This window comes from Oncorhynchus mykiss, chromosome 25, assembly GCF_057628025.1.
Source record: "Oncorhynchus mykiss isolate SJ-2025 chromosome 25, ASM5762802v1, whole genome shotgun sequence".
NCBI lineage: Eukaryota > Metazoa > Chordata > Actinopteri > Salmoniformes > Salmonidae > Oncorhynchus > Oncorhynchus mykiss.
The window spans coordinates 6,633,548-6,647,183 of NC_143046.1; the positions used below are offsets into that span (position 1 = coordinate 6,633,548).

A 13,636-nucleotide genomic window follows, 5' to 3' on the forward strand; every position below is an offset into this window, starting at 1 on the left:
TCCTGGGGTTTATTATGGATCCCCATTAGTTCCTGTCAAGGCAGCAGCTACTCTTCCTGGGGTTTATAATGGATCCCCATTAGTTCCTGCCAAGGCAGCAGCTACTCTTCCTGGGGTTTACTATGGATCCCCATTAGTTCATGCCAAGGCAGCAACTACTCTTCATGGGGTTTATTATGGATCCCCATTAGTTCCTGTCAAGGCAGCAGCTACTCTTCCTGGAGTTTATAATGGATGCCCATTAGTTCCTGCCAAGGGAGCAGCTACTCTTCCTGGGGTTTATTATGGATCCCCATTAGTTCCTGCCAAGGCAGCAGCTACTCTTCCTGGGGTTTATTATGGATCCCCATTAGTTCATGCCAAGGCAGCAGCTACTCTTCCTGGGGTTTATTATGGATCCTCATTAGTTTCTGCCAAAGGCAGCAGCTACTCTTCCTGGGGTTTATTATGGATCCTCATTAGTTTCTGCCAAAGGCAGCAGCTACTCTTCCTGGGGTTTATTATGGATCCTCATTAGTTTCTGCCAAAGGCAGCAGCTACTCTTCTTGGTGTCCAGTAAAATGTAAGGCAACAGTATACAATATAATAAAAAAAATTAACATTAAAATACATTTTACGACAGACTTTACAATACATTAAGTGTGTTCCCCCAGGCCACTACTCCACTACAACACCACCCAGTTGTACGTGCGTGTGTGTGTATAGTGTGCATGTATAGTGTGTGTGTGTATAGTGTCTGTGTATAGTGTGTATGTATAGTGTGTGTGTGTGTGTGTGTGTGTGTGTGTGTGTGTGTGTGTGTGTGTGTGTGTGTGTGTGTGTTTGTACCTGTGTGTGTTTGTACCTGTGTGTGTTTGTAGCTGTGTATGTGTTTGTAGCTGTGTGTGTGACTCTTCACAGTCCTTGCCATTCTATAAGGTTTATTTTTATCTGTTTTAAAATCAAATTGTACTGCTTACGTGAGTTACTTGATGTGGAATAGTTCCATGTAGCCTTGGGTTTATTTAATATTGTGCATCTCCCATAGTCTGTTCTGGCATGTCTTGTCCGTGCTGTGTGCTAGTAGTTTCAACAGACAGCTTGGTGCATTCAGCTTGTCAACACCTCTTACAAAAACAAGTAGCGATGAAGTCAATCTCTCCTCCACATTGAGCCATGAGAGATTGACATAACAGTTTACAATCCAGGGTTACTCCAAGCAGTTTAGGCTCCTCAACTTGCTCAATTTCCACATTATTCATTACAAGATTTAGTTGAGTGAATTGAATGATTTGTCCCAAATACAATGCATTTAGTTTTTTTTTTTTATTTAGGACTAATTTATGTATTGCCACCCTTTCTGAAACTGACTACATCTCCTTGTTAAGTGTTGCAGTGATTTAACTAGCTATAGTAGTTGACTTGCATAGTGTTGAGTCATCCAAACACATAGACACATGGGATTTACACAGAGCCAGTGGCAGGTCATTAGTAAAGAATTAAAAAAGTAAGGGGCCTAAACAGCTGCCCTGGGGAATGCCTGATTCCAGCTGGATTATGTTAGAAAGGCTACCATTAAAGAACACCATCTGTGTTCTGTTAGACAGGTAACTATCAATCCACAGTATAGCAGGGGGTGTAAATCCATTACATACACATTGCTCCAGCAGCAGACTAACGTCAAAAGCTGCACTGAAGTCTAACAAAACAGCTCCCACAATCTCTCCGCCAATCATCAGTAATTTGTGTAAGTGCTGTGCTTGTTTAATGTCCTTCCATATAAGCATGCTGTTGTCAATTTGTTTACTGTAAAATAGCATTGTATCTGGTCAAACACATTTTTTTCCAAAAGGTTGGTAGCAGGCTGATTGGTTGGCTATTTGAGCCAGTAAAGGGAACTTTACTATCGGAATAACTTTTGCTTCCCTCCAGGCCTGAGGGCACACACTTTTCTTATGCTTGTATTAAAGAGATGGCAAATAGGAATGACAATACCGACCTCTATCATCCTCAGTAATTTTCCATCCAAGTTGTTTGACCCATGTGGCTTGTCATTGTTGATAGACAACAATAATTTGTTCAACCATTCCAAACTCACTTTACGGAATTCAAAATTACAATGCTTGTCTATCAAAATTTGGTCAGTTATACTGAGATGTGTAGGTTTGTTGTTTGTTGCTGGCATGTCATGCCTAAATTTGCTAATCTTGCCATTAAAAAAAACGATTAAAGGAGTTGGCAATATCTGTGGGGTTTGAGATGAATGAGGCATCTGATTCAATTAATGAGTTTGCCTTTTTTTTCCCAAAATGTAGTTTAAGGTATTACAAAGTGTTTTACTATCATTCTTTATATTAATCTTTGTTTCAGAGTGTCCATGGTGATGGATAATGAATGCTACCACAATTTTTATACCCTAGTGGCAGAGGAAGCCATGGAAGGCCACATTAAAGTTTCTTCAACTGAGATTAATTTTAAAGAGTAGAACGTTAATCCAGATTTACATTTTTATTTATTTATTGTATTTACAAGAATCTTTAGGGGTGCCAATAATTTTGATACCTTTCTTTTTCAAGAAAACATATATTGCTTAATAAACAAAATCACTTTCTCTGAGAAATGGTATTAGTATAATTGAATTGTCTAATTTAGCATCCAATGAAGAACATTCATAAATTATGAAATGCCAACACCTAGTGTCTATTACAGTATTCTGGCATAACTGACATCTGTAAAATTAATAAACAATAATAGACATTTTCAACATTTCGCTTTGTTTTCTGTGACGTCAGAACCTACTGGTTCCTCCTAATAGCCAGGCAAATAAGTTAGATGTTGATCACCAGAACAGAATTTCTAAACAGAGAGGAGTTGTTGCTCCAAATCCACCCACTGAAATAAAGACTTCCTTTTTCTCTCAACACTGAGTTTATCTGGCTCTCCTATAGCTGGATATTGATCTGCACAAGGTGATGCCGACATAGCCCGCCCACAACAAATGCTGTTAAGATATAAGAGATAGTGAAAATGACTCAAAATAGGAAGGATTCGGTTTCCTGTATTGTGGTGCAAAACTCTTTAAATGCTTGGGGAAAAATACAATTTGGAGTAGGGTAGAACCCGAAACAACCAAAGTCAATTCCTCCATTCCTTGAGTCTGAACTGCTTCACATGTCAATGTCTCAAATGGCACCCTATTCCTTCCTGTTTGGCCCTGTCCGGAGGGGTGTCCTCGGATGGGGCCACAGTGTCTCCTGACCCCTCCTGTCTCAGCCTCCAGTATTTATGCTGCAGTAGTTTATGTGTCAGGGGGCTAGGGTCAGTTTTTTATATCTGGAGTACTTCTCCTGTCCTATTCGGTGTCCTGTGTGAATTTAAGTATGCTCTCTCTAATTCTCTCTTTCTCTCTTTCTTTCTCTCTCTCAGAGGACCTGAGCCCTAGGACCATGCCTCAGGACTACCTGACATGATGACTCCTTGCTGTCCCCAGTCCACCTGGCCGTGCTGCTGCTCCAGTTTCAACTGTTCTGCCTTATTATTATTGGACCATGCTGGTCATTTATGAACATTTGAACATCTTGACCATGTTCTGTTATAATCTCCACCCAACACAGCCAGAAGAGGACTGGCCACCCCACATAGCCTGGTTCCTCTCTAGGTTTCTTCCTAGGTTTTGGCCTTTCTAGGGAGTTTTTCCTAGCCACCGTGCTTCTACACCTGCATTGCTTGCTGTTTGGGGTTTTAGGCTGGGTTTCTGTACAGCACTTTGAGATATCAGCTGATGCACGAAGGGCTATATAAATACAGTTGATTTGATTTGATTTTGAATTATTCCCTATATAGTGCCCTACTTTTGACCAGAGATGGCACCCTATTCCCTATATAGTGCCCTACTTTTGACCAGAGAACATGGACGGTATTACTTTCCCCTGACCCTGGACATGTTCGTAGAACATCTGTGTGTCATTCCAAGACGACGTAGCAGTACCAGCACTGACACTGCTAATGGTACACATTCCATTTTAGAATCCCATAATTATGCTGCTATGGATGATTGCTACACTCATTATTAAGGTTGCATGACTGGTTTCATATGTGAAAGGACAGACCAACCTGGTTTTGAATTAAAGTGGCTGTCATATCTAATCTGTCCATTCTGATACCAGCTAGCCTACATGTCTGTCAGCTGAGGGGACATAACTGGCCTACTGTGATGATACAGAATGGTAGCAGTTTTGGCTTGATGTCAGGAACATAACAGGAACACTGTGATGACACACAACAGTATCAGTTTCAGCTTCTTGACCAGTGTTGCATTCAAGACCATCTAAAGCGAGATTGATTAAAGACCAAGACCAGAGCAAATAGAGTCCGATTCAAGACCCGAGACTGGAGGGGTGGGCGAGACACAGTCAAGACTGAGACCGGAGGGGTGGGCGAGACACAGTCAAGACCGAGACCGGAGGGGTGGGCGAGACACAGTCAAGACCGAGACCGGAGGGGTGGGCGAGACGGAGTCAAGACCGAGACCGGAGGGGTGGGCGAGACCGAGTCAAGACCGAGACCAAGTCAAAGTGAGACCGGTTGCAAGAACACGACTTTCGATCATTATAGATTCGCCAAAGGCCACAAAATACAACTGAATGATTTATGGATTATGAAATATGTAAACACCGAAGGAGTCCTCTTACATTTGAGAACTTTACAGTCCTATTGATCAAACAAACTCAGTTATGCATATTAACAACAACAAGATCAACAACTAATGCTAGCCAGAGCAAGATGAGCTAAAATCTAAGAAAGGAACATTAGATAAACGCTCTCAAACTTTTTCAGCTCGTTGGCCGTCAAAATTGCATTAATAAATGACGGGGAATTGTACTCTCCTCACCCTTCTGCAGCTCGCCTGCCAATGCATGCTTGTCCCAACCAAGCACCCAAGCTAACTGGTTAAAGTTGGCTAGCTTGCTAGCTAGCTACTTCCAGCCACAATTGAGAGAACACCTCGCTCTGACCATTTTAGTCGCTGGTTTGGCTGTTTACGTGTTATCTAAAGCGTGCTTGACTAACTAGCATTTATTTTTTCTCATATTTAGCGGGTGTTACATGTTAGTAAATTCATCAGTTGTTCTGCACTCTGGCCCACTCAAACGAGAGTGCTCTGAAATCGGAGTAGATAGCCATAGTGAATTTGCAAACACAAGAGATATGCTAACTGGATAACAGTTGTTCAAGTACTTGCTAGCTAACCAAATGACACCTACATCTATAGGTGTGTATAGCCACCGAAAAACGATATGAAGGGAAAAAGGTCAGTCATTCACCCACCCCTCCAATGACATGACATCCTCCTAGCAGCTAGCTAGCTAAATCATTTTCTTGCACTGAGAGAAAAAGAGGCAACGATTCTCAGAACAGATGTGCTCTACAAATGTTTTATTTCCTTTTGGATGCAGATCCAGGATGCAGAGAGTCAGTTCTGCTTGATTGAAACTACCTGATCTCCAAAGTCCACGTTTATAGTCTCTATCAACCACACACAACGCAGAGTTACAGCAGTGCAGTATAGCTACGTTGGAAAAAAAAGTTATTGAGCTAACGTTAGGCTCAGTGTTTTTAGCTTGCTACATAAATAGATACGCTAGCCTATTAGCCACATTATGACTGACTTGTGATCATTGCCCTTGCTAGTTTGATTGTTTTGACATTCCCAGCCTTAGTTACATTCGTCCGTTTTTTGTCCAAAATAATGTGTCATTGAAACTGAAACACTGCATCTCGAATGGAGGCAGAAAACAATGTACCAGGCCAGCTGTGATTTTCACCCTGATTGCAATATTTTTGGGACTACCAAGAAATGTATTGGTGAATTTTATTAACCATGCATTGAACTGCGTCCATCTATTCTGCCAACAATGCCTTACTACACTTCATGGAACGCTGAGTCAAGTAGAAGCTATTTTTATAACCTCTTATATAGTTGCATCTTTCCATCAGCCCTACGCAGTGGTGTAGTGGTGCTTTAAACATTATGCTGTGTGTGACTGCTGCCTTTCCATCAGCCCTACGCAGTGGTGTAGTGGTGCTTTAAACATCATGCTGTGTGTGACTGCTGTCTTTCCATCAGCCCTACGCAGTGGTGTAGTGGTGCTTTAAACATCATGCTGTGTGTGACTGCTGCCTTTCCATCAGCCCTACGCAGTGGTGTAGTGGTGCTTTAAACATCATGCTGTGTGTGACTGCTGTCTTTCCATCAGCCCTACGCAGTGGTGTAGTGGTGCTTTAAACATCATGCTGTGTGTGACTGCTGTCTTTCCATCAGCCCTACGCAGTGGTGTAGTGGTAGCTTGTGAAGTGGGTATACTCAAATTTTGCCAAAAAGTTCCCAAATGGCCCGCCCAGCAAAGTGAAAAATTCTATGTTTTCCTATGTTTTGTAATGTAACTTGACGGTCTAAGTCCACAACAATGCTTAAACCACATCAATCTGATTGGGTGGGCCTGTCAGGGCCTGGCTCCCCAGTGGGTGTGCCTGTGTCTACCCATCCATGTCTACGCCCCTGATGCAAACAGTTCACGATGACATTTGCGCATCACAAATAGAAAACTAACCAATACTTTGGACTAAACGTTTTCAATACCTCATTTGCATACCCATTGTATTTTATTGTATTATTATTATTATTTTTTTGCATACCCATTGTAGCCTTAGTTAGCATTTACTGGTAGTCATTATACAGGTGAAACATATTTCCTACCCTACCGACTACCGATGTGAGCTGCTCCATGCCAAAACCAGCTGAGAGTTGCACACCCTTGCTGCCTGCAGATGATATTCCACTGAAAATGGGCGATATGAGCAGCCGCGCATGTGAATATATGTCACGTGCTTTGCGATTGTGTAGGCTACTTTGTGCATGATTTCTCTCCCGTGTACTACATCATTATTACGGTTGCAGTCCTTTCAGAATCACGAACCTGTCACACGCTGAAGGCCTACAGGTTTTGCGACTGCGCAAACATGTGTTTAAAAGATATAAAGACCGTTACGATATTCATGTTTCAACAAAGGAGTGTTACACATTTGACCTGGCGAAGCAGTATTACGCGCTGACTGAATGGAAGCTGATAATTATGAGTTGTTTTTTTACTCCGCTGGTCTCGGCTAATCTCGGGAAGAAATTAAGAGTTCTCATTGTCCCGAGACCAAGTCAAGACCGAGTACAAATGTATCTGACACCGAGACAAGACCGAGACAAGACCGAGACACTCAATATGTGGTCTCGAGACCAGACTTGAGTACTACAACACTGTCAGGGACATGACAGGACCACTGTGATGACACACGATGGTAACAGTTTCAGCTGGACGTCAGGGACATAACAGGAACACTGTGATGACACACGATGGTAACAGTTTCAGCTGGACGTCAGGAACATAGCAGGAACACTGTGATGACACACGATGGTAACAGTTTCAGCTGGACGTCAGGGACATAGCAGGAACACTGTGATGACACACGATGGTAACAGTTTCAGCTGGACGTCAGGGACATAGCAGGAACACTGTGATGACACACGATGGTAACAGTTTCAGCTGGACGTCAGGAACATAGCAGGAACACTGTGATGACACACGATGGTAACAGTTTCAGCTGGACGTCAGGAACATAGCAGGAACACTGTGATGACACACAATGGTAACAGTTTCAGCTGGACGTCAGGGACATAGCAGGAACACTGTGATGACACACGATGGTAACAGTTTCAGCTGGACGTCAGGGACATAGCAGGAACACTGTGATGACACACGATGGTAACAGTTTCAGCTGGACGTCAGGGACATAGCAGGAACACTGTGATGACACACGATGGTAACAGTTTCAGCTGGACGTCAGGGACATAGCAGGAACACTGTGATGACACACGATGGTAACAGTTTCAGCTGGACGTCAGGAACATAGCAGGAACACTGTGATGACACACGATGGTAACAGTTTCAGCTGGACGTCAGGAACATAGCAGGAACACTGTGATGACACACAATGGTAACAGTTTCAGCTGGACGTCAGGGACATAGCAGGAACACTGTGATGACACACGATGGTAACAGTTTCAGCTGGACGTCAGGGACATAGCAGGAACACTGTGATGACACACGATGGTAACAGTTTCAGCTGGACGTCAGGGACATAGCAGGAACGCTGTGATGACACACGATGGTAACAGTTTCAGCTGGACGTCAGGGACATAGCAGGAACACTGTGATGACACACGATGGTAACAGTTTCAGCTGGACGTCAGGGACATAGCAGGAACACTGTGATGACACACAATGGTAACAGTTTCAGCTGGACGTCAGGGACATAGCAGGAACACATTGGTAGTAAACTATTATTCTGTGTGGAGCTCCAAGACAAATCTCTGAGGACCATACAAAGATAGTCCAAGGGGTGGATTAAAGGCCAGCAGCTATTCAAGGAATGCTTGCACAAGCCTCCATTGAACTAAACTGTGTCTTGTGTTGTTAGACTGTATAGTGTTCAAATAGAAATCTGAATAGAAATCTGAAATGGATGGTGTTAGGAGATAGATGGGAGGGGTTGAATAGAGCTGTAGGGTGAGACTAATAACAACAAGATATATATATATATATATATATGTACATACTACTGTTTAAAAGTTAGGGGTTACTTAGAAATGTCCTTGTTTTTGAAAGAAAAGCGAATTTTTTGTCCATTAAAATAAACTCAAATTGATCAGAAATACCGTGTAGACATTGTTAATGTTGTAAATGACTATTGTAGCTGGAAACGGCTGATTTATTATGGAATAGCTACATAGGCGTACAGAAGCCCTAACCCTAACCAGCAACAATCACTCCTGTGTTCCAATGGCACATTGTGTTAGCTAATACAAGTTTATCATTTTAAAAGGCTAATTGATTATGAGAAAACCCTTTTGCAATTGTGTTAGCACAGCTGAAAACTGTTGTCCTGATTAAAGAAGCAATAAAACTGACCTTCTTTAGACTAGTTGAGAATCTGGAGGATCAGCATTTGTGGGTTCAATTACAAGCTCAAAATTGCTAGAAACAAAGAACTTTCTTCTGAAACTCGTCAGTCTATTCTTGTTCTGAGAAATGAAGGCTATTCCATGCGAGAAACTGAAGATCTCGTACAACGCTGTGTACTACTCTCTTCACAGAACAGCGCAAACTGTCTCTAACCAGAATAGAAAGAGGAGTGGGAGGCCCGGGTGCACAACTGAGCAAGAGGACAAGTACATTAGGGTGTCTAGTTTGAGAAACAGACGCCTCACAAGTCCTCAACTGGCAGCTTCATTAATTAGTACCTGCAAAACAGCTGTCTCAACGTCAACAGTGAAGAGGCAACTCTAGGATGCTGGCCTGTGACCCAACACACCTCCAGGCTGTGTAAGGGCTATTTGACCAAGAAGGAGACTGATGGAGTGCTGCATCAGATGCCCTGGCCTCCACAATCACCCGACCTCAACCCAATTGAGAGATGAATTTGACCACAGAGGGAAGGAAAAGGAGCCAACAAGTGCTCAGCATATGTGTTAACTCCTTCAAGACTGAAGCTGGTTGAGAGAACGCCAAGCATGTGCAAAGCAGTCATCAGGGCAAAAGGTGGCTACTTTGAAGAATCTCAAATATAAAATGTATTTTGATTGGTTTACACTTTTTTTGGTTATGCATGATTCCATATGTGGTATTTCATAGTTTTAATGTCTTCACTGTTATTCTACAATGTAGAAAATAGTGGGGAAAAAAGAGAAACAATTGAGTACAGAGTAGGTGTTCTAAAACTTTTGACCAGTAGTGTCCTCGTGCACTGTACCTGTATTTATGTTTATTGACTGCTATTCAGAAAACCTTCTTTTGAATAAAAAAGGATGGAGAGAAAATATAAAACAGCAATATTTACCCAAGACAAGATAAGATATGCAACTTAATTGAAATTGAAATTTAACTAGGAAAAAAAAAAAGCTATGATAGGAAAGATACAATGAATCGAAATTAAATCATTTGAATCTAAATAAAACAAGGAAATAGAAAATAAATAATATAAATGAGAGGAAATAAAAAATAACGGAAATGACTGGGGAACATCATCGTTGCTATGTGCAGAACACTTGGCTGGTCATTTTCCAGGCATGAACAATTCAGGACATTTCAGCGGGGGAGGTCTTGGCATAGAAATGACTCATAAAAATGCAAATTGGTAATCAAGTAGGACATGGGTAGCAAGGATACTGTTAATGTTCACACAAAGCACACTTAATCTGAAACACCGTGATAGACTCTTTACCATCTCACCCCCCCCCCCCACCCCCCCCCCCCCCAAAAAAAACATACTCATGTCACCGAGATGAGACAACCTTTGCAAAGCAACATTTTCATTGTAGTTGATTATTTTAGAAGACTGTCTGTTTGCTGTACTTTACGTGTGTGTGTTTAGTGCCCCCTCTGCATAGCAAATGTTGTGCTTTATCTCCTCTCAAAAAAATATCAAAATTTGAATTCGCAAGCAGGCCTCAGATAATCTGCAATATTCATCTTCCCCCACGACGTATTGAGTATTGTCTAGTCTATAAATGGAGAATGCATGACATTATCCTACTTTCTGTTTTTAGGCCGACTTCATTAAGGTAAGTGAGAATATTGCGCTGCGATTGAACAGAACATCAATTAGATGATAAAAAAGAACATTGGGTTCTGCATGAGGCACCTATTACCATAACACAGTTCCTTTTCTAGTCAATAATCTACTATATTCCCAACAGTTAACCTTTTTTTTTCCCCCTCTGAAAATTGGAGGAATACGCTGTGTCTGCAATTTTCGTCGTTATGGTTTATAGCAAAACTACACCGCGCTTATCACTTGATACACATAATAACATAAAGCCTCTTCAAAGAAAGCATTGTGGTTACATGGTGGCCTAAGGCTCTGTTCTGATTTAAGTGTGGAAACGTGGCCCGTAAAGTCTAACAACAAAGAACAGCTCTACTAACACACAGCCTTATGGGTTCAACTAAATGCAGGTGAACAGCAGTGACATTGGGAAGCGGTGGTACTGTATGTAGCTAGTTATCTTATCATATATCATATCTAGTTAGCTTTCGCCTATACAATTGTCTTTTCTGGAATCTTCAATGACGGAATGTTGAAATGATTTATGCGGTAAATGCCACAAATTACAATCTTCTGGTGTAATTATTTTTCCAACGAATAAGGATGAAAACAAATTATTCATAAAACATAACAAACTATTGGTCTTTATGTCAATCACACAAGCAGTGACAGTCACTCGAACCTGATAGAGAGAGGTGTGAGCTCACCTTGACAAGTTCATAGTGTTGGATCCCATTGATCCCCACGTCTGGGTCAAATGCAGAGGGCACGGGGTACCGGGTGTTGATGGCCGTGTTCTCTGGGATGGAGATGTTTATTACGGTGGACTGGAAGAGTGGAGCGTTGTCATTGATGTCCTCAATCAGGAACCGGATCTTGACCAGACGGAAGATCTCGTCAGGCAGAACGGCGACCTCGATCTCGTAGAAGCAGCGCTTCTCGTTGAATACTCCCGAGCAGAGCTTCTCGCGGTCGATGCGGTGAGCCGTGGTGAAGATCTCCCCGGTGTTGGCCTCTACCCTCACCAAAGGCACATCGCCCGTTTTGTAGACAGGCTTAAACTGCAGTGGCGAGGTCAGCTTGAAGTCAGGGTCAAGGTTCAGGTCCAAGTCCTTCCGGAGGTTCCCGATGCGGACGTTCTCGGGCTGCTCCTCCCTCACCGTGTAGTCCTTCTCTTGGGCCCAGGACAGCATGACCAGGCAGGTGAGCAACACCACCAACACATGAGCCTGACCTGCTAAGTCCATTATCATAGAGGATGGGAGCTTTCCTTGTAAGGATGCAACTCTGTCAGAGAGAGTGTGAGAGACAGAGAGAGAGACAGAGAGAGACAGAGAGAGACACAGACAGACAGGCAGACAGACAGACAGACAGACAGACAGACAGACAGACAGACAGACAGACAGAGGGAGACAGACATACAGACAGACAGAAGGAGACAGACAGAAAGACAGACAGACAGACAGACAGACAGACAGAGGGAGACAGACAGACAGACAGACAGACAGACAGACAGACAGACAGACAGACAGACCGACAGACATACAGACAGAGGGAGACAGAGACAGACAGACAGACAGACAGACAGACAGACAGACAGACAGACAGAGGGAGACAGACAGACAGAGGGAGCCAGACAGAGGGAGGGAGACAGAGGGAGGGAGACAGACAGACAGAGAGAGAGAGACAGAGAGAAACAGAGAGAGAAACAGAGAGAGAGGGGAAGATAAATGATCTTGTTACTGCAAAAGTTACATGATACCCAGGTTACATCTGAAAATGGCTCCTTTATTCCCTGTATAGTGCACTACTTGTGACCAGATCTCTATGATTTAACACAGCGCACTATATAAGAAACAGAGTTCTATTCCAGACTCAGATCCATATATTCTGACTGTAATTAGTATGATTCTCCCTAATGGAGAGGGTTGAACTTGACCTATCAACCTAACTAGCTCTGAGCCTGCATATCTCCAATGTCTTTGAGAGCAAATTAACAGCAGTTTTACACAATTAACCTTTGACGACACCTCCGATTGAACACAAAGACATGAAAAGGTTATTAGTTCACTCATTCCATCAATCCGTTACATTGAGGTAAGCAACCAATTCATCTTTTCCTCGCCGGAGGAGATCATCATTGGCGTAGTCAATAGACAACCTTGCATGAATGTTTGAGTTTAGCTGGCGCGACGTAGAACGTTTGGCACATGAGTTGACCTTTGGGGGTGTCATCAGGGCTTTAAAGAAACGTAGCTTTTGGGAATCAGTCAGATCATCACGAGCAGGAAACATGGGGAAAAAAAACACTTCAGATTTGTCCCCTGGTCAAAAGTACAACGTAATCAAATCAAATCAAATCACATTTTATTTGTCACATACACACGGTTAGCAGATGTTAATGTGAGTGTAGCGAAATGCTTGTGCTTCTAGTTCCGACAATGCAGTAATAACCAACGAGTAATCTAGCTAACAATTCCAAAACTACTACCTTATACACACAAGTGTAAAGGGATAAAGAATATGTACATTGTATAGGCTCCCGAGTGGCGCAGCGGTCTCAGTGCTAGAGGCGTCATAACCAACCCTGGTTCGATCCCGGGCTGTATCACAACTGGCCGTTATTGGGAGTCCCACAGGGCGGCGCACAATTGGCCCAGCATCGTCCCGGGTTAGGGGAGGGTTTATGAAGAAGAATATGTTCTTCACTGACTTTCCTAGCTAAATAAAGGTTAAATAAATGAATCATAATATATATATATATATATATAGGGAATAGGGTACTTAGGATGCAGACATCATCCATCTTCCATGCTGAGCCACAGATTAGAAATACATTGATCATTAACTCAGAGTCTCATTTACTGAGTATCTAAAAAAAAAAAATCTAAAACAGTAACATGAAAGATGACATGAATGCCCAGCCATATGAAAACACCATGTTCTGCATAATAATGAATCGACACATTACGAAAAGCCACCAAGTCTCACATTAGAATAT

At 42.5% G+C, this 13,636-nt stretch overlaps 1 protein-coding gene across 2 annotated transcripts in view; it reads right to left on the reverse strand.

The window, feature by feature from the left end:
• Positions 1-13,636, reverse strand: part of LOC110504499 (protocadherin-11 X-linked) — a 328,975-nt gene that overhangs the window by 297,322 nt on the left and 18,017 nt on the right. For both annotated transcript variants that reach the window (XM_036970557.2, XM_021583254.3), the window contains exon 2: positions 11,343-11,922. In XM_036970557.2, coding sequence (XP_036826452.2) covers positions 11,343-11,888 — 546 coding nt within the window. In that variant the 5' untranslated portion in view covers positions 11,889-11,922. The remainder of the gene's footprint in view (positions 1-11,342; positions 11,923-13,636) is intronic.